Below are 19,368 nucleotides of genomic sequence, written 5' to 3' on the forward strand. Positions count from 1 at the left end.
TCCTATCTTTAATACTTGCTTTCCCTTACCTATACCTCCCCCCCCCACCCCTGCCAGCCCCTTAAGTCTTGGGATTTGATTAGCTTGTACAATATTTTTGAAATACTATTTCTTGGATTCCAAGATACACATATTTTCACATCTCTGAAATTGAGATGTCTTATAATCACAGGATGATGTGTCCAAGTTTAATTGGCAACATGTTTTCATTCTTCGTGGTATATAGAATAATGGTGCATCTTATAACCAATGGTATCTTAGATCTGATGAACTATACTTCCCAATGAATTTATTTTGGCAATCTGTTTCTTTTTTTCCCCACCAAGCCTTTTATCCTCACAAAAGGGTAAGAACAGTCTGCTTATGAAGTGGGAATAGTCTTGTATGGACATTCCAGTCAGGTATAGGAAGTTCTATATCCTTTCTGGACTGAGGAGACAGAGAATGGACTCAAGGGTCCTGACTCCCAGATTGAAACAGGAAGTCCTGCTGGGTGGGAGAATCAAGACGTAGTAGAAACCCAGGTTGGCCTGGGGCCCAATATAAATCAGGATCGCCTCTTGCTTCTTGGGGCACTGCTCTGACAAACTGCAAGCCTCCTGGAGAAACATCACGACACTGGAACATGGCACTAGTAGCTGACAAATGGGCAAAGCAGGTATTTAAATGGACTGGTGTTAGCACCTCTGGTATTCCAACAGCTCACAAGAATCCAGAAGTTCCTGTGCATCCCCGAAGAATGCTAATATAAACTGAGTTCAGGGTGAACACTTGACTGAGAAGAGACCTTGAACCACTGGATGGAAGGATCCATTTTTCAGGGCTGCAGCGCAGGGCAGTTAGGAGACCAGATGCTCCTCCCCACTGCCATCTGGGAGAAAGGCCTGCATGGGGCTGGGACTCTAACAGGGGGTTTGGCTTTGAAATAATTGAATATGCCTCTGAAATAACTTTTTTTAAGCTGGAAAAGGTTGAGTTACTTTAACTGGCCAAGATTTTTTTTCCTTCATAAGTGAGAATGCAGAATGAGTGCAATCTGACCTTCTAATTGAAAGTAAAACATCGTTTTGTTGTACATCTTAATCCTACAGGGGAATCTTTTTTGAGGTTGGGGCAAAATGTCTCAAATACTGGGAGTAGTCTAAGTTAAAGAAAAAAGCAGCTCTGGATAGAACACTGGGAAATGGAAATATTTATGGCAGTGTAAAAGGATGAAAAGGCAGAGAAGATCAGATCAGACAAAGGGAAAACTGGGAGCAAGGGAAAGAGAAGCAATTGCCGAATTCACCCAAGTGCCACAGAATGATGTGCTAAGCTCTTGTTAGAAGTCTTGATGGGGGGAGGAGGGCACCTAGATGGCTCAGTCTTTTAAGCGTCTGGTTGAAACTTGAGCCCTGCATCAGGCTCTGTGCCAATGAGAGCGTGGAGGCTGCTTGGATCCTCTGTCTCCCTCTCTCTCTGCCCCTCCCACACTCACACTAGCTCGTTTTCTTTCAAAAATTAAAAAAAAAAAATGTCCTTTGATTGGATGAGGAGCCATTTGGAATTCTTGAGAATTGGCCATCCCAATGTGGTGCTACATTAATAGCCATAATTTTCCATGGGATATTAGTGCTGAAAGACATATGGTCTAACTCCATTGTCTTCCAGACCAGCAAACAGGGAACCAGAGAAATTCCACAGAAACCAGTTCAAATGATACATAGGAGAAAAAGAAAAACACGTACATCAACAAATGCATCACATTTGGGTGTCAACCAGAATGAGCCTGTTTCATTGTCATTCGGAGGTAGGGGAAATGTGTGGGGGCACGAATAAGCCTCCTTTAGAAATAACGAAGGGCTCATTTATGAAAAAGGCAAAAAGTCTGCTGGAAAGTATATACTCTGACGGATGGTAAATGTGTTTTCATTTTTTATTAGAGAAGTTGGAAGTTTAATTTCAATATTGATGGTAACATCGTTTTCTCTGCTTTGTTCAGGGGAACACACAGAATCAATTTGTACAAGCATATACAACAATTCAGTTGGTGTTTTGTGTCCTAAAATCAGTAATCTGATTAGTTCTAGACTACCAAGTTTCCATGCACTCCTCCCGGCTTGGGCGGCATGGCTTGATTCCCCGCAGAATACTTTTTCATGCACTGTCTGCAACACAACTATGGCAGGCTTAAAGACCATGCAGATTAACACTGTAGCAAATTGTTTTGATATTTAACAGACGTAAAAAGGTTATTCCTGATATGAAATTCTGAAAATCTGCATAAATATTTTTGTGTAAAATTAAATTAGTTATGTATTTTTTTGAAACTAGAACTTGAAGTATCAAGAATGCCCACATATTCATATACACATATATATAGACTTTTTCATTATGCTAAAAGTCTTCATAGTCAAATTATATTCTGTGCCATACATTTTATTAAACCAGTATTTATTTGGCATTAGGTTAACTGTATCTGTATGGATTAGTCTTAACTGGTGCTTGTGTATCATGCAAACATAGTTCTGGTATTCCTGTTTACTAATCTCATCATGTGGCAATACGTAGATGATTTTGCTCTAACAGTGTGAAGTAGAAGTATAAATATTTTATACATGGTCACATTTACAAACGTTTGCCAATTACCACTTCACGATCTTTATGGTGTAATAGTGTATTATAATGTCTGGAATCGGCAGAAGCAATTCCTATAAAGCAATATCAGATGTAAACTTTCTTAACATGTGCCTAACAGAGTTCTCCCTTGAGCACTGATGAGTTTTGGCACAGGTACACTGTTCTACTGTTTTTTATTCTAATAATTTCCACAACTTTTACAGGAACTTAGCTTCTTACGGCATGGCAGAGACATGGCACTTACTGATGAGGTAACTCAGATGTAGAAAAATTCTGCGAAATTTGTCTAGCAGACTGCCACTTCTGCTGATGAATTTGTAGACAGAGTTGGTTTTTTTCCCCCTAGTGCATGCACTTGATATTCAATCGCTAATGCACTATTTTTGCTGCAGCTCAAACATGTCCTAATGCATCACAGAGCAGAGTTGTGGACACCAAGCTCATTCACTTGTGATGGTATTTTATAGCAAACATGTTTAAGTTGTAATATCAAGGGTGAAACTCTGCCTTATTGGGCTAGTAATTTGGGTGGGTTGGGAGCTACTTATGGTTGGCCAAGGAGATCCAATACTCAAAATGTTAAATAGAAATATGTAAGTCTTGGTGGTTTCAGGTAACATCTTGGCTGGGCGTAAAGGAAACCCACAGACAGCAGCCTTCTTGCGTGAACTCTGTGTTGGGAAGCTTGGGGGTGATCTTTTGATGCTGTGTGGTTTTGGGGCTTCAGTTTGCGTTCTGGAGTTTCACACTACTGTTGCTGGTCTGCGGTCCATCTCGGCTTCCAACTTCACCATCTGCTGCATCTCCTTCGCCTGTAACATCAGAAACATGGCCTTACGTGTTGAAATTCTCGCTCAAAGGCATGTAGCCGCCCCGGCCTCTCTTCTCCCGTAAATTCCATGCTGTCACTATGTCCCTTGCTACTCAAAGTGAAGTCTGTGGACCAGGACCTTGTGAGAAATGCACAACCTTGGACTCCAAGGGACTCCATCCCATACCTACTGGATCAGAATGTGCATTTTGACAAGATCTTTAAGATATCTGGATGCACATTAAAGCTTGTGAAGAACTAGTTCTCCATAGCACCAGGAAAACCATTTGAAAAGAGGCTAAGCCAGGCCTTCAATAGACTACCTCACATCAGACCATTTGATTTAGATTCTACAGATGGACATGTTGCCTTGGCTGTGTATAATTTGAACTTTTAGAACAGGTGTTTCTTATGCACAGTATTTTCCCCAAATAGCCTGAAATTTAGTTAACTCCCTAAGAATCTGATGGAGAAATTTAGTTGGGAGCATATCACATTGATCTGGCTGGAGTGCCTTGCAAATACAACATCACAGGAATGTGTAGGGTTCCTGGAATCCTATTGTCCAAAAATTATCCCTCTGGGCTCTCACTTCAAGGTAAGTTTTTATGGGCTTCCCCAGGAAGTAAGCCATGGTGAACTTGGTCTCCTGAATTAAGACTGTCACTAAGACAACCAGGGGGTTTGGGAGGTAGAAAGGAGTCAGATGGGGGCAGATTCTGTGTTTGGCAGTATAGGGAAAATTAATTGGCTTATTTCAACATTTACTCTCCAGCTGGTTCCTGGATGCTTATGCCCAAGCCAACCCATGTAATTTTTGAGGGAATAAGAAAGCATCCCTTTCCTCTTTGTGTGACATGCCCCTTTGAAATAAAGGACATTTCAGAATGGAAACAGGTAAAGACATAACTCAGAGGACTCTGAAGTGTGTTGATGTTACTACTTAGGTCTGCTTAGGTATTCCAACTAAATAGAAGGTCAATGGTGGGGGGGGAGGTTGGTCAAATCTGAACATCATCCAATAAGCATCTAGAGGTCCCAAAGAGGCCCTGTTACAAAACCAGTATGACCCATGGACCATACAGTAATTTTCTTATTATTTTTATATTGTGGCTTCAAGTTTCCTTTTGGCAAAGAGGATAGAGTAGTACCAAAGAATTTTATCTTTCTGCTCAAATATGGGATGGACGGTTCCCTCTACCTAGATATTCTTCTATGCCTGAAGTATACTAATACTCTAATAGAGAAATGAAGAAATGGAGAAAAATATACAAACATGAAACCATGACACAAACGGTATTCATAAGAGAGGACAGTGAAACATTATCAGCACTAGAAATTAAATACTTTTATGTTCAATAAATAGTAACAAAAGATTCCCTGTGCTTTTCCCCATTTAGCATTTAAAGGCACTACTGAACACGGTCATAGAACGAAGAATCATATGACAATAAAGGACTATTCTCAGAGCTAAGTTCTCATAGAAGCAGGGTGACCATGCATTCCCATTTGGACAGTTCCAGTTTATGCCTGTAGTCCTGGCAATTATGAACATCACCCTCTTTCCCTCTCAAAATGATCCTGGTTCAGATAATAAATTATACGGTCACCTTACTTATAAGAGGTGATTAGGGTCCTTGGCAGACCAGATCTAGCAGAAAGCATGACAAGGGTCATAACACTCTATAATGTTTCTGCACACAGACCATAACTCTGTCATTAAAAAAGCACCAATGAACTTTCTAGTAGGGTGCTTTAAAATTAATTGCAGTCATATTAATGTTTGGGAGAGATGTGACCTCGTGACCCAGAGTTAGCTGTGGTCAGTCCAAATGACAGTCATATATCACTGTTCTTGATGTGTAGGTATATCGTTATTAGCATGACTTGAGTTTCCTAGGTCTGTAGTAGGAAACGTTGGTTCCAACTCCCTCAGAAATCATTCTCTAAAGATTTTGGGCATGTCAGTTTGTATATTACATCAGAAGTCCAAGCATGACATGATCAAACTTTTACATCCAAAACCTTGAGATACTACTTAGCTATGAGCAGATATGAATCATAAATGGAGATCGCCCCGAGAACACTAGCATAGCTGAGAAGGAAAGCAATGTCTTGCTGATTAGAGTTTCAGTCCTACCTTGCGTTTGGGACACTGCATGGCAGGATTTCAATAGCTGTTTGTACAAAAATAGTAATGTCAAAATTGAGTCATACATATAAAACAAAATAAATGAATACTGAAGTGAACTTGAAAAATGAATGTAAAACCATATACAGAAAAGCAAAAAAGCTAAGAATAAAACATGTATACACCCATCAGTGACAAACTCTCCCCAAATTGATCTCAACAGAAAAAAAAAAGAACAAAACAAACAACCGATGCCTAAGATGCCCAGACTGTGCTTCTCTTCCTCAGCAGTGATTGAAGGGGGGAGAACCCACCTTTTAGCAAGAACCCTCACTTTATTAAATGGTAGGGTTGATGACAAAAATCAATTTTTAAAGCTTGGGTGTGAAAGTAATGGAGCTGTTGATGTTTGGAATGGTACATGTGAGGATGATGAGATACTTGGGAAAACTTAGTAGAAAACGAGTCCCTGACCTTTGGACTTTTAAATGAAGCATTGGCTGACCAAGTAGGCAAGGCCATTAGATGGCTTAAAAAGAACACAGGAGGTTAGGATCTAGAATCAGGGCCAAAATATATTAAAACTTGACTTGTTTCCGCCAGTGCCCTCAACGCTGGTGTAGCTAATTAAGGAGATCCATTCCACACTCTGCTTTGCAGGGATGGGGTGAACCTCTGGGAGTTGGGTCATAAGGAAGCAGTAAGAAGCCTTAAAGGGAGATATAAGGGATGAATGTTAAAATTATTTTATTTTTGGCTTAGAAGCAGAAAGTAGTCTTTGGGTTTAACAAAGGTTTGGGAGACTGTTCTAAAAATTTAGGATGTCTGGAAATAAGGGAACTTTTCTGCCAATGAAGTGTTTAATTGGCTATGAAGGGAGCTCTCCTACCTGGTTCCAGCCCATGCCTATTATGAGGGAAGAAATGGAGTCACTCACTCTATCTTTTGTACTATGCCTGGGACAGTGTTGTAACACACAGAGTAACTGAGAGCTCTCTGACTGTTAAGTTCCAAACAAAACCACACTAGAAAGATCTGGGACTGGATTTTTTACTGAACAGGGCATGTTTTGGTAAAGCAAAGCTTAACACAGAAATTCAAGTCCAAATTCTACCTTTTCTGGAAGCATCAATAGGATACTGTGAATTTCTTGTCATAGAATCTCACTGAATCTTCATCAAATCTCAAGCTTTCTCATATTCTATGCTTTCCTAAGCTTCTGTGACTCAAAGTATCAGTTGTGGGTGGTAGACACTGCTTACAACATATTGAAATGCATTATATCAATTTTTGGATCAAAAAGCCACTATCCTCCCAATATTATCAAGCCAGTTATCACTAATCCATTATATTTTAATGCAAGAACTCTGGGGTGGTTTGAATTACCCATGTATTAGGATAAAAGCTCCAAGTGATTTTTTTTTTTATTATGTACTTTGGCTCTGAAATAAAAAACACTAGGTAAGCATATTCTCTAGCTCTGATATTCACCGCTATTGTAGTAATGAGTAATTTTTAGCACATTTACATTCTTTAGTCAAACTTGTTGCTAAGCAACACAGCGATTTCCAAGGAGTTTCTTAATTTAGTTAACTGCCTTACCTTCATTTTGCCTTCTTCTGAGAGGCATCATTATCCCCACCCAGCCCTGAATCACAGAAGTAGGTTCTAACATTTTGGAGATGGTGGCTTTACCTTTATTCATATTCCCATTTTGCCCATGGGAACACTTCCTGAGAAGTGCTTTAAGACCAACAACATAAGCTAGGTAACTCGTACCACAACGTGATGTATCTATGAGATGGTCAAATGAATTGGACCCACAGGACAATAAAACATTTATTGTCCCCCTTGAGGATCTGTGGACTATTCATGAATAGAAGCATTTAGCTGAAAAGGAAATGTGAAACATAACTCAGAAGTATGTTGATGAATAAAACTTCTGTCCACCAAAAAGTAACAAATCTGAAACCAGAAGTTGGATTTACTTGTTACCCAACTGCAATACAAAAAGAGAAGATTTAAGGGTTTTGTTTTACTTTCTAAAAGATACATTTTAGCATAATTCCAATCGAAGTGTTTTTCAAAAGGAGCCATTTACTCTGAGAAATACATCTTAAAGAGGATTGCTTTGTAGATGAGGAAATAGGAAAGAACAATGTAGTACACGTTTCATCAAAACCTCTTGACAGTTCCTAGATAGAAGTAAATTATCTAGATAAAAAAACTTCCAAACCAGCATACCTAAAAACTGAAATTTGAACTAAGATAGACTCAAATTTAACCTGCCATGGAGGGTCATTTTGTCTTATAAGCTGGTGGTAGTGCCATCATACTGAAATGAGACTGGATGGCCAGTGGACTGTAGCCCATTTGGGAAGGACCCCACCTGCACTATTCTTCGGGTAAACATACATATATATCTTGGTGTTGGTATATGCCCGATGGCTAACTAAAGAGTTGGGTTTGGGGTAACTATGTGCCTTGCTGGAAAAAAACAAAAACAAAAACAAAATACCAAGAATATGGTAGCCACTCACGTTAGGTGGCTTGTAGAGTTTTGGGCAGCTCCTTTCCTTGGGTCCCGCTAGTAAGCCCTAAGATGGTTTTATGACTTTTAAGACTGAAGTTGAAACCAGGTGGTTTCTCTCATCTGCTTTTAAATAGACTATCACATGTGCCTAGGTTGCAAATTACAAAGCTCTAAATGAAAATGGAGACATAATTTGTAACCTCTGTTTTCTCCTCTCAGGGACATCACTATTAGAATCATCACAATCTATTCCAAAGACGACTTCAGAGTCTCTTCCTCCCATGGCTACATTCCTCTCCCATTTCAGAAAAGGGTATTTTCTGTTCTTGTTTGATGCAATGGGGAAAATACAGTAAAAGGGATCACATCCTAGCCACCCTTCCATGCTGCTACTCAGGCTATGGGTTTTAGCAGAAGGGTCACTATCTGCAGGTACGGCATCCACCCCCAAACCTGGCTGGCTATGTCTTTTTATGCCCTTTAGGTAAAATACCTGCTCATTCTGTTTCTCTAGGAACTCCAGGTGTTCAAGCTGGACTTTTTTCAACTGATCCATTTCTTTGGACTGTTTCATGGCGAGCTGCAAAAAAAAAAAAAAAAAAAAAATTCGGATAAACTTTGGATGATAGAGGTATGACCGTTAAGTTTACAATTTAACCCAGGGAGATAATTATTTAAAAAAATCATGAAAAGTAGTCTGACAACTGGAAGAGTATAACCCCCTAATTCTTACTGGGAAGATCTTTCCTGCTAAAACAATAGAGTACTTAGGTGCAATCAAAACTTGGCTCCCTTTTCCATATAAAATAATGCCAAATTAATATCTTAAAAATTTTAGTAATAGATTATTTAGTTCTCAGGGAGCAGACAAGAGAGGCTAGAATGTTTACAGAAAAATCAAATTAAACAAATTAGCCAGACGTCTGATATCTAAGCGTGAGTTATTGTTTACAGTGCCAAGAGAATTATAAAATACTTACTCTCTTTCTTTCTTCCAGAAACTTTTTGGTGTTGCTGCTATTTAACTCCCTGACTCTCCTAAAAGTAATAGGTACAAATATCAGTTGGCAGCTGACATTGAATAGAATTGACATAATATTAAAGTCCTATTCCATTTAATTATATGGATGGAATTACCACTTTTCCTAATTTTTGTGGAATTTTGAAACCTATACTGTACAGTGGAAAATACAAACATCTTTGTATCCAGTCAGATTACTCAATATTAAAAGTTTTGCCATAATTGTCTTGTATTTTTAAAGGAAACAAAGTGTTAGAGATATAATTAAAGCCCCTTTTGTATTTTTCCTGATTCCAGTTTCTTTCTCTCTGGACATAACCACTATTTTGAATTTGGTGTGGACCTTCCCATCTATGTTTTAATATTTTTATTCCAAGGGAACCTGGGTGGCTAAGTCGGTTGAGCATGCAACCTCGGCTCAGGTCATGATCTCACGGTCTGTGAGTTGGAGCCCTGTGTCGGGCTCTGTGCCGACAGCTCAGAGCCTGGAGCCTGTTTCGGATTCTGTGTCTCCTTCTTTCTCTGACCCTCCCCCATTCATGCTCTTTCTCTGTCTCAAAAAAATAAATAAACGTTAAAAAAATTTAATAACACATACAGGTGTTTCTCAAATTTTCATGCACCTACAAATCTAGTGGAGATATTGTCAAAACCACTGATTGCTGGGCCCACCCCCAGGGGGTCTGATTTAGTGGCTTTGGGGTGGGGCCTGAGACTGCATTTGTAACCAGCTCTCAATGCTGCAGATCTGTATTGTTTTGTGTATTTTCCAAATTTCCCGAACTGGTAACATATTCTGGGTTTATTCATGTAACTTACTACTTAACCTAGAATTTAGAGATACGGCTGTGTTTAAAAGCACTTCATTATTTTCATATGCCATATGGGTTTTTCCATTTATGAAGAGACTAGAATATTTCTAGTTGGCCATCAATGACAAATGGTAATGATCTGGTGCACAGGATCCTGTGATGTGTGGCCCAGGGGCTACTGATTAAATAAGTATAGTGATAAATAAGTATGCACAAGTATCTTCTCGTGCATATGAGCAAGGATTTCTCTATGGTATAGACCTAGATTTGCAGGTTGGTAGGGAATGAATGGCTTCACCTTTACTCCAAAGCACTTGTCCTTATTTGCACTCACAACCAGTGTCTGAATGCTACTTTTCTGCATGTCTTTGCCTGCTCTTGGTACTACCAGGCATTTACTTTTGTGTCAGTTAGTTTTGTGAAATGGCATCATTACCAGGGAGTGATCTTCATGACTGAAAAGACCTCTGAGTGAATTTCTCTAATAGCTAGAGGTCTATTGTGGTTATCTTGTTCTTTTTCAGTCAATTTTGGACATTTATATTTTCCTGGGCAATTGTCCATTCAAGTTTTCAGACTCACTGGTAGTATTCTCTATAGTAGTCTTCATTTTCAACAATATTATTTCTGCAGTTATGCCTCCTTTTTAGACCTAAGATTACTAACTTGTGCTCTTTTTTCTTCTTGCGCAGTCCTGCTGGAGGTTCACTGATCTCGTGGGGTTTGTTTTTTCAAAAAGTAAGCCTTTGTTTTTGCTGACCATCCCTATTGCTTTTTGTTTTCTACTCTGATACTCTTTTATTTCTCCCCACCTGCAATCTTTGGGTTTACTCTAATTTTATTACTCTAATTTGGGCATTTCTAATTTTATACTCTCTTGGGTATGTAACTCATTAGTTTGCATTTATTTAAAAAACTCTATACAGCTAGGCTATAATTTTCACTCTAAATAGCACTTAAGCTACCTGCTTTTCTTAAGGTGAAAACAAGATAGGGGCACCTGGGTGGCTCAGTTGGTTAAGCGTCCGACTTTGGCTCAGGTCATAATCCCATGGTTCATTGGTTCGGGACCTGTGTTGGGCTCTGTGCTGACAGCTCAAGGCCTGCTTCAGATCCCGTGTCTCCCTCTCTCTCTGCCCCTCCCCTGCTTGCATTCTCTCTCTCAAAAATAATCATTAAAAATTTTTTTTAAAAAGGTGAAAATAGTATAGCAACTTTCAAATAAATAATACAGTACTCTTAGCTATAGTCACCATGCTGGATATTAGATCCCCAGAACTTAATCCTCTTATAACTGGAAGCTTGTACCTTTTAACCAACATTTTCCCATTTCTCCACCCCGTTAATTCCTGGAAACCAACATTTTATCTGCTGTTATGAGCTTGGTTTTTTTTAGATTTCATACATAAGTGAAATCATACAGTATTTGTCTTTCTCTGACTTATTTCACTTAACATTATGCCCTCAAGGTCCACCCATGTTGTCACAAATGCCAAGATTTCCTCTTTTTTTAATGGCTGGATAACATTCACGCACACATGTGCACGGAAAATCATTTTTTCTTTATCCATTCATCGGCACTTGGGTTCTTACCATGTCTTGGCTATTTGAATAATGCTGCAATGAACACAGGGGTGCAGATATCTCTTTGATATAGTGATTTCAGTTCCTTCAGATAGATACTGAGAAGTAGGGTTGTAAGATCATATGGTATTTCTATTTTTAAGGAAGCTCCATATTTTTTTAATAGTGGCTGCACCAATTTACGTGGTGCCAACAGAGCAGAAATGTTCTCTTTTCTCTACATTGTCACCAACAGTTGTTCTCTCTTGTCTTTTTGATAAATAGCCATACTAACAGGTATGAGGTTTTATTTCACTGTAGTTTTGATTTGCAGCTCCCTGATGATTAGTGATCTTGACCCCTTTTCATGTATCTGTTGGTCATTTGTATGTTTTCTTTGGAAAAATGTTATTCAGGTCCTCTGTCATTTTAAAATCAGGTTGTTTTGTTGTGAGTTGTAGGAGTTCCTTATATATATTTGGATATTAATCCCTGATACATGGTTTATAAATATTTTCCCCATTCTGTAGGTTCCCTCTTGATTTTGTTGATTGTTTCTTTTGCTATATGGTTTAGCTACCTTCCACACATTGATAGAGAGTACTTGTATTGTCATTCAGTTATAAATATTGCCTAATTTCTGTTGAAATGTCGTCTTCAACTCAGAAATGGTGTTTTTCAGTTTCTTTTTTTTTGTTTTTTGTTTTTTCAGTTTCTATATATCTTTCATAGCTATCTGATTATAAATTTTTAATTTCATATATCTTTCATAGCTATCTGCTTATAAATTTTTAATTTCATTTCTAAGTTCTTTAATTTTTTTTTTCAACATTTATTTATTTTTGGGACAGAGAGAGACAGAGCATGAACGGGGGAGGGGCAGAGAGAGAGGGAGACACAGAATCGGAAACAGGCTCCAGGCTCTGAGCCATCAGCCCAGAGCCCGACGCGGGGCTCAAACTCACGGAGCACGAGATCGTGACCTGGCTGAAGTCGGACGCTTAACCGACTGCGCCACCCAGGCGCCCCTCTAAGTTCTTTCTTAAAGTGGACACACAATGCGTGTGTTTAGAAGACAACCATTTTGCACCCAGAAATTATTTAAAAAACCAGCCATTTGTAGATGTTCTAGAACCACCTATCACTGGAGACAGAGTTATAATAAACAAATATATTACATCAAAGTAAAAAAAATTAAAAACAAAGTGGACGGAAGTCCACTTTGTAACATACTTGAAAAAAATGAAAAAGAGCTGTTTAATAATTAGCACATTTACCCTACTGAATTCTGTATTTCACTTTGGACAGTCGAAAATAATTCAAATTGATGAGGTTTTATAATGGCTGGAATATTCTGTTTTTGAGCTAAAGTAGACAATGTCATTCCCATGTATCTAAGGCTCTTAAAAACTCCTTTTCTGAGAATACATAAACTAGACCCACAATAGGATGTTGCAAATAAGTACTGATTAAGCTGAGTAATAATTTCCCTAGATACTCCACATTGATTGGGAAATTTCTGAGGCCAACATTTTAAAAAGTCAATTCATTTCCAGGTCATGCTACTGTGAAATTCTATGACCTATTGATGACCCATTCTCAATTGTACTTAATTCAACAAAACTTCAGTATGAAAATGCACTGGATGGTATTACACTTTATACCTGATTGTATTTCAAGTTTAATATCATTATTAATAATGGCGAAAAAAATCAATGAAATTGAGGAAGTTGGACAGCAGTTCTTGCCCTGTTCAAAACAAAGAGGAAACATCAGGTACCCACAAAAGTCCATGTAAGTGAAACACGGGTGCTTTCCTCTGCAGCTGCAAAGTTCTCCAACAACTCAGCTAAGGGAGAGTTAAGTGACTTGAAGCCCTAAACATGCTCATGTCTCAGTCCCAAGAGATAATCTTCACTTTGCTCTGTATTTTGCGATCACTGGGAATCAAGTGCTATTAATTACCTCTCTTGGATAACATGACTATTGATGTCCTCTCAAATCCCCTACACTGCCTTTGCCTAAAGGGCTTGCATCTGGGACCTTCTCTGGAGGTCACATAAACCTTCCCCAGCTCCAGGAGGCCAATGACTGACTAACACAGACGTACAAAAGCCAGACCCCCCTGGTTTAAAGGGATGTGTGGTACAGATCTTACTACAGAGCTTAGGATCAGCCTAAAGAGGGACTGTCGCTGAGAACAACATATCCTTGCTTAGTCCCTGCCTTTGACCCTTCCTACTTTTCCTACTCCTCTTTTCTGAAGATCCCTTTCTCAGTAAATGACATGCACCTAAATTCTTGTCTTGGTTTCTATTTCTAAAAAAAGCCAACCAAGATAAGGTCAAGCCAGAAAACCTGACTAGGGACCTTGGAGATGATCCCTGATATCAAGGACAGCACAGGGCAAATCAAAGGAAGACCTTCCTCCTACACCTGCTATTCAGAACCACCCAACCAGACTGGGCTTATACCTGAGCAGGTGAGATGCTTGTGGGATGGATGACCCAATGGAATGTGGGAAGGATATTTTGCCATATTTTATACAATTTTGTTTGTATATGAGCACACATATACTGAATGTAAATTCAATTGATTGTTTTACTGGTGGTAGTAAGCAATCAGAAGACAACCATTCTATAGTAACAGTAAATCTTCACAGCAGTTATAATAGCCGAATCCTTAGTCAAAACAAACAAGGATTTTGTATCTCAAATGTGAGTATGTGTGCATGCACACACATACACATTACTGAGTCTATGCCTCCTAGTCAATGCTACATGCCCACAGTGAATGTTCTCAGACTTACCTTTCCCGTTCTGCTTTATTCTTGATAGATTTATCTTGGCTGATGGCTTTGCTATTTTCCATAGAAATCTTAGCCTGGTGTGCTCGCATTTCCTTGCTTTCCCTAAGTATTAAAAAGAAAACAAACAGGGGTGGGGTGGGGGAAATGGGAAGTTAGTGTTTATCAGATTCAGAGTTTGAGTTAGGGAAGATGAAAAAGTCCTAGAGATGGATGGTGGTGATGGCTGCGTAACAGTGTGAATGTACCTGATGCCACACAGTTAAAAACAGTTAAACTGGCAAATTTTATGTTATGGACATGGAACTATAAGAAAATAATAAATAGGGGCATCTGGGTGGCTCATTTGGTTGAGCGTCTGACTCTGGATTTCAGATCAGGTCATGGGATTGTGTCCCGCATGGGGCTCAGGGCTGACAGCATGGAGCCTGCTTAAAAGATTCTCTCCCTCTCTCCCACTCGTGCTCTATCTAAAATAAAAAATAAATTCATCCAACCATTCATTCATTCTACATATAACAACAGTCCCACTGTTGTTTTTTCCCCATTATTGAGCTCATTTCCCCATTCTCACTTTTTTCCCCCATTATTGAGTTCATCAAGTTATTTTGCATCCTGTGAAAAGGCAGGAAAGAGCCTGAATCCATGAGATGTGGAAGTGGGTTACCTACTGAGAAAGTAACAGTGATGAAATGGGATGAAGAAACATTATGTTTGCCCATAAAAATATAAAGATTTTTGAGCTTTGCCCTACATTTCTTGGGACCAGATGGTCTGGAAGAGACAGAGGATGTTGTGACCCTCACAAGTGACCTTCATGTTTTCTGACGGTTCATGGGAATGAAGGAGACTAAATGATTTCAAATAAGCACAGGAAGTAAGAAAAAAAGGTTGTTGACATAAGGCCACTGATGACCGCGTGTGCCAGAATGTCTGTGTGCATGTGACAAAGACTCCTGGGTTACTTATGTGTGTATTAAAGGTATACAATTTAGAACACTGAAATGAGTATTATTAACAGAGAGTTTTTTCTGGAACCTAGGGGGGGTCTCCTTGAAACCCTGGCTGGAAATGAGTGACCAAGGAATCAGGTGTTCTAAGTAGTATCTGTACTATATCAAAAGGGATAGATAACACTGATCCCCCAGATGCAGGAATATGCATAGAAACTCCTAGGCCCAAGAAAATGGCTCTCAAATTCTTCCTCAGTTTAGTGTTAGTAAATCAACCATTTCTTTATTCATTCATTCGACAAGCATTTCTCAATGACCGAATGTTGCTGACCAGTATTAAAAAGGCAGTATTTTTATTTTGAAAGAGAGAGAGAGCGAGCGAGCAGGGGAGGGGTAGACAGAGGGAGAGAGAATCCCAAGCAGGCTCCGCACTGTCAGCATGCAGCCCAACACGGAGCTTGATCCCACAACTCTGGGATCATGACCTGAGCTGAAATCAAGAGTCATATGCTTAACCAACTGAGCCCCAAGAAGGCCAGATTTTTTAACCAAGAGCCACAGCTGTGATGGTGAAGAATGCAACAACCACAGGGTGCTTGAGAAAAGCTTAAACACTGCTGTTACTTGGGAAAACGCCCCTGCCGTGCATTTATTTTTTTAAGGTAAATTAGTAAATAGCTTATGCTCTCTTCAAATAACTTCCTAAGCAATGCAAGAATTAGTTACCTTTTTTCTTTTGGACAATGCCTACTGTTGAGGCTAACTTCTTTTCTTTATTCAACTACAAGAGAGATTAGAATGGAGTGCCTCAGCCTGTGAAGTATCATTGAGTGAGGGTAAGATACCTACAATCTGGTATTGCAGCAGGGGTCAAAGGCAGGGTACCGAACAGACCTTTTTGTGTACCAAATCAACAGCATCTCTAAGGGAAAAAAGAAAGACAACTTCTAATCCTATACAACTTAATAGAATGCTTTAAAATTGATAGGGTATAGGACATGAACCTACAGCAAACTTAGCATGGTATACCTCATTTTCTTGCTTTGAAAGAGAAAATTGGGAACTATGGCAAAATGCTTCACATTCTCAGGGCTGCATCTGTCACTCCAAAATGAGGCTGGGAATTCATGAATGCACTCAGATAATTTATGCAGTTAGCGTTTAAAATTTTTTGTTTGCTTTGTTTGTATAATGCTTTTCTATTCTCTACTCTTTTGTGTATATCAATAGATCCTAACAGTGGCATACAGCAGGCATGAAGGGAGAAGCTAACAAGCTGTAACAAAGCTGGGATAAAAAGACGTAATTGACATCAACACTCTTCTGCCCCGGGTGAAAGTCCAGTTCATCATTTGCGGTATTTTAAATGCGACATTCCATTTGCTGAAGGTGGAAGAAACCCATATAAACTGATACTTCTTTGCTGTTTCTTGATTAGGCCTCTCTTTCTAAAATTCCCAGAATTCCTAATAATGTAAAGGGTCTCACCACATTTAGCCAGGGAGTGACCAGATCCAATCTGAGGTAGGAGCTGAACTGGTTGGTTTCTGTCTCCTGCTGTGTCTTCCTTTCCTACGAGGCTCCAGGCCACTTTCCAAAGCCCATTGTTAGTCCTACCACCCAGTGGAGCCTCCATGACCCCTCTGGAAGCAGCCGAGCTCCTTTGTGCTGTGCTGCTTTTTGGTGTGCATCCTATACTATCTGGAATTCAACTTAATTGTTCATGTGAGAGTTAATACCTTGCCAACACTTAAAATTTTTTTTAATGTTCATTCATCTTTGAGAGAGAGAGAGGGAGGGAGGGAGGGAGGGAGGGAGGGAGGGTCAGAGAGAGAGGGAGATACAGAATCCGAACAAAGCAGGCTCCAGGCTTTGAGCCATCAGCGAGCCCGACGCAGGGCTCGAACCAATGAACCCTAAGATCATGACTTGAACCAAGGCTGGACACTTAGCCAACTGAGCCACCCAGGTGCCCCAACCTTGCTAACACTTGTAAGCACTTTGATGGCAGAGGCCATTTCTTATAGCTCATATTTCTTATCTCAACTGTATGATGTGATATGTGTAACAGCTCAGTATCCTATGTCAAGTTGATCTTGTTTCCTACCTTGGCTCATACATACGCTCAATCCTATTACAAAATTAGGAGTTCGCTCTGGAGAAGGCTCACTTGCCTACCTGTCATGGGACAGTTTTAGCTGCTGGGTTTGCTGCTCGTGGGCGGTGATCAGTAGCTTTCTCAGGAGCTCGCACTGCTGGCTGAGGTGCAGGTCCCGGATTTCTTGCTCCTCAGCACTGTGGGTGTTAATCATTTCTGACCACTCCTTTGTGTGCTGGGCCACTATCTCTTTGACCTGTGTGGGGAAAAGGGGATGGTGCCATTTGGAACTGTCACAGATCCAGTATGAACTGAAAACACAGCATCAGTCCTGTATTTCAAATCTCACCTACCAATTTGGTTGGTGAATCAGTAGATACTACAACAATAAAAAACAACAACAACAACAAAAAAAAACAGGTACTAATCCATGGGAATCAGGAGGTCACAGCTTATTAAAATAATCGATCACTTTGGGTCTAAATATTCAGCCGTGGACTGTGATTTCACTGCCTAACTTGTCCATGTTCCCTTTTGTCCAGACCTTGGGCTCCTTTACTGATTTGATCAGATTCTCCCCAGCTCCTCATGCCTTTCCAGCTTCATGTCCACAAGGCCACAGGTCTGAATGAAGAGCTCTGTATTCTCTTATTCCTGGATCATGACTCACTGTGTCCACTCTAACAGATGCTGGGGTAGAAAGTCTTCCCCTCCCCACATCCATGCTCTTTGTAATGTGGTTTTGTACCTTCCCTCATATCAAGAGCTAGAATCCATTTCCCCACCTCCTGGAACCTGGCTGACCTTGTGAGTGGATTCAGCAAGGAGACAGTAGCAAATGTGGTGCAAGAGGAAGCTTGGAAAACGCTCCCCGTTCTGCTGTCTGGAACTCTGAGGCTACCCTGTGACAGAGCCTGTGCTAGCCTGATGGAGGACGAGAAGTCATGTTGGAAAACGCAACCAGCAGCCAGCTAGCCGCCAGATATCTGAGTAGAGCCATCAAGCCCAGCTGTCTGCAGACACGAGTGAGCCTAGTCAAAATCAGTAGAACTACCCAACTGAGTACAGCCCAAATTCTGACCCACTGAGTTTTAAACTAATAACTGGTAGTGGTCTTCAGCCGCTACATTTTGACATGGCTTATTATGCAGCAAAAGCTAACTGATATCAATGCAAAAACTTTTACTTTCCTATTTGTGCAAAGCTTCTGAAAATCATGGCATGCTGCAGAGACATTAATTCTCAAACATTCCAGCTAAGAAGAGAGAAAGAGAGTGAAGAACAATTCTCCAAGACACATGGCTTACTGCCTATGTCACTTCAGGGTAGAATGGACACAAAATGCATAGCACCGAGAAGCTCAGCTTGAACAGTGGCGCTGCTCCACGCAGGCAGCAGGGCCACTGGGCTGGATGAGAGCTGCGTGTAGACTGGTTTGACCAAAAGCTAGAGCTGGGAGCTTTAAGAGTCCCCCTACCCTCTTTTATAACTATTAATGCTGGAGGAGTTATTTGTGTTCTTGACTGGAACTTAGTGCTCAGTTCCCCAAATATTTGCAAACTAATGAGTCTCCCAAGCTCCCATTTTCTTATGCAATATGAACAGTTGAAATAATCTCTTAGAATATCAGCTTTTCATTTTTTCCCCCATCCTAAACTTCCACAGCAAAGTTAGAATGGAATAAGTATCAAAGAGTAACTCAGTCCCTAAGTTGGGTGGGTTTCTTGTCATATTTTTTTTTTTAATTTTTTTTTCAACGTTTTTTATTTATTTTTGGGACAGAGAGAGACAGAGCATGAACAGGGGAGGGGCAGAGAGAGAGGGAGACACAGAATCGGAAACAGGCTCCAGGCTCTGAGCCATCAGCCCAGAGCCTGACGCGGGGCTCGAACTCACGGACCGCGAGATCGTGACCTGGCTGAAGTCGGACACTTAACCGACGGCGCCACCCAGGCGCCCCTCTTGTCATATGTTTAATGTTACTTTTATAGGGAAGCATGTTCTGTATTTTATACAATATT

The 19,368-nt window shown here is 40.1% G+C and overlaps 1 protein-coding gene across 14 annotated transcripts in view; it reads right to left on the reverse strand.

Moving 5' to 3' along the window:
• Positions 1-1,901: 1,901 nt before the first annotated feature.
• Positions 1,902-19,368, reverse strand: part of PLCB4 (phospholipase C beta 4) — a 422,070-nt gene continuing 404,603 nt past the window's right edge. For 13 of the 14 annotated variants that reach the window (XM_086701708.1, XM_086701702.1, XM_086701707.1 and 10 more), the window contains 6 exons: positions 17,428-17,603; positions 14,300-14,401; positions 9,075-9,132; positions 8,588-8,674; positions 5,571-5,607; positions 1,902-3,431 (listed from right to left, as the gene is read on the reverse strand). In XM_086701708.1, coding sequence (XP_086557834.1) covers positions 3,343-3,431; positions 5,571-5,607; positions 8,588-8,674; positions 9,075-9,132; positions 14,300-14,401; positions 17,428-17,603 — 549 coding nt within the window. In that variant the 3' untranslated portion in view covers positions 1,902-3,342. The remainder of the gene's footprint in view (positions 3,432-5,570; positions 5,608-8,587; positions 8,675-9,074; positions 9,133-14,299; positions 14,402-17,427; positions 17,604-19,368) is intronic. The other variant, XM_086701713.1, reaches the window with a different exon arrangement.

This window comes from Puma concolor, chromosome A3 (genome assembly GCF_028749965.1).
Source record: "Puma concolor isolate L17-30 chromosome A3, mPumCon1.1.hap2, whole genome shotgun sequence".
Lineage (NCBI taxonomy): Eukaryota > Metazoa > Chordata > Mammalia > Carnivora > Felidae > Puma > Puma concolor.